This window comes from Entamoeba invadens, assembly GCF_000330505.1.
Source record: "Entamoeba invadens IP1 unplaced genomic scaffold scaff_1105074725335, whole genome shotgun sequence".
Taxonomy (NCBI): domain Eukaryota; phylum Evosea; order Mastigamoebida; family Endamoebidae; genus Entamoeba; species Entamoeba invadens.
The window spans coordinates 84,273-86,260 of record NW_004440243.1 but is presented as its reverse complement, the minus strand read 5'-3'; the positions used below and the strand labels follow the sequence as shown (position 1 = coordinate 86,260).

At 25.6% G+C, this 1,988-nt stretch overlaps 1 protein-coding gene across 1 annotated transcript; it reads left to right on the top strand.

The window, feature by feature from the left end:
- Nucleotides 1-194: 194 nt before the first annotated feature.
- Nucleotides 195-698, top strand: EIN_531580 (proto-oncogene tyrosine protein kinase FER, putative; the record flags this gene model as incomplete). Its single annotated transcript, XM_004255441.1, has 1 exon — nucleotides 195-698. The coding sequence occupies one exon, from the start codon at nucleotides 195-197 to the stop codon at nucleotides 696-698; it is 504 nt and encodes a 167-aa protein (XP_004255489.1).
- Between the last annotated feature and the right edge of the window lie 1,290 nt (nucleotides 699-1,988).

Here is a 1,988-nt window from a genome sequence, read left to right as displayed (position 1 = left end):
CCAACTCAAATGAAGAGAATACAGTTGATGAATTTACAAAAGAAGTTGAAATGCTTGACAAATTTCGAAGTGAATATATTGTCCATTTCTATGGAGCTGTGTTTATACCAAATAAAGTGTGTATGGTCACAGAGTTTGCACAATTTGGAAGTTTACAAGATTTGATAAAACACAAAACAAGTGACGAAATTGACATGATACTTCGAATTATAATGATGTTGGATGCATCAAGAGGTATTTTGTATTTACATGAAAACGGCATTTTACATCGAGACATTAAACCAGACAATTTACTTGTGTTTTCATTAAATTTAAATGATAAAGTGAATGCAAAATTGACTGATTTTGGGAGTGCTAGAAATGTCAACTTGTTGATGACTAACATGACATTCACCAAAGGTATTGGTACACCAACATACATGGCGCCTGAGGTGTTGAACAAAGAAAAGTACACAAAATATGCAGATGTCTTTTCGTTTGGTATAACAATGTATGAAGTGTTCGGGTGGTGTGAAGCGTATATAATTGAGAATTTTAAGTTTCAATGGAAAATAGCCGAGTTTGTGATGTCGGGAAAACGACTTGAAAGAAAAGAAAATATTCCAGAAACTCTGTTTAAAGTGATTAAAATGTGCTGGGTACAAGAAAAGGCTAATAGAGTATCTATTGATAGAATAGTTAATTTACTTACTTTGTAATTGTTTTGTATTTATTTTTAATTAAATAAATATTATTAAGTTGAAATATATTGTTTGTTTTTTTCCAAAAACTTTTTCAAATAAAAACACAACATATTCGAATGTTTTTTTGTACATTAACGTCTTTATAATATAATAGATTTAATCAGATATATATTTAAAATTCATATTTACACCATAAAATCGTTATAATTTCAAATAACACAATTTATAGATCATAAATAATAAAAAAATTAGATTTTAAATTAATTAATGTGACCAATATTAAATCAATTTATCTTTTAATTTGTTGTTACATTTCATTTTATTATTAAAAAGTGTTTACCAATATAATATGTTATATATAAGTTATGCTATATTAAAATGTTAATAACAATAATTATTTTTAAATGTCATTAGTGTAACTCAATACTAATTTATGTATTTTATTTTTTTGAATGTAGTGTTAATAAAAGATCGACTTATTGTTTTTTTGAAAAACCCAATTTTTTAATCAATATCTTGATTCTTGAACTTCTGGGAAAAAATAATTTTTATATCAAATGTACAAACAAACTTGAGCCAAAAATCAAAATATAAAACTGTTGTAAAATGTTATATCCTCTCAATTTAGTTTAATCATTTGAAATTTAAGTTTGATTTTACATGTTTACATAGTTGAAAAGTTACTTGTTTTGTTTTTATACTATTTTTCAGAATAATAGTGTAGTAATAAAGAGTAAAACTTAATACACCAACTGATTTTTAATAAGTGCTTCTCCTTAAGTTTATCATTAATACTGTTATTTTATTAAAAAAACGTGTTTACTGTTGTGCTTTGTCTAATGAAAAATAATAAAACGATAGTTCAGAAAAAAATGTATATAATATCTCGCTTATATGTAATTATAATCATATAGCTGCAGGATGAAAATTGAGGATATTAACGTTGTTATACAATGAAATTAATAACAATGATTAATATTTGATCGTTTTGTTTTAACAAAACGTCAAACAATTTACACAAAAATTAAGATCGATATTTTTGAATAACAATGTTATTAACAATCGTTATCTTACTTTAAATTTAATTGAATTAATTTATATCAACAATGTTGTATATCTGTTAGAGTCAGTCTTTTAACGTTATCTGGTCTCAAACGTTATCTGGTGGACAAAAAATAGCTTCATTTTTGTCTAAACATCGGGCATTAGGTAAAACGTGAAAAAACCCGAAACAATTGGGATGGATTTTTGGGACTGCTCCCCGAATTATTCCATTTTTTATGGTCCAAAAGGCACCAGATAACG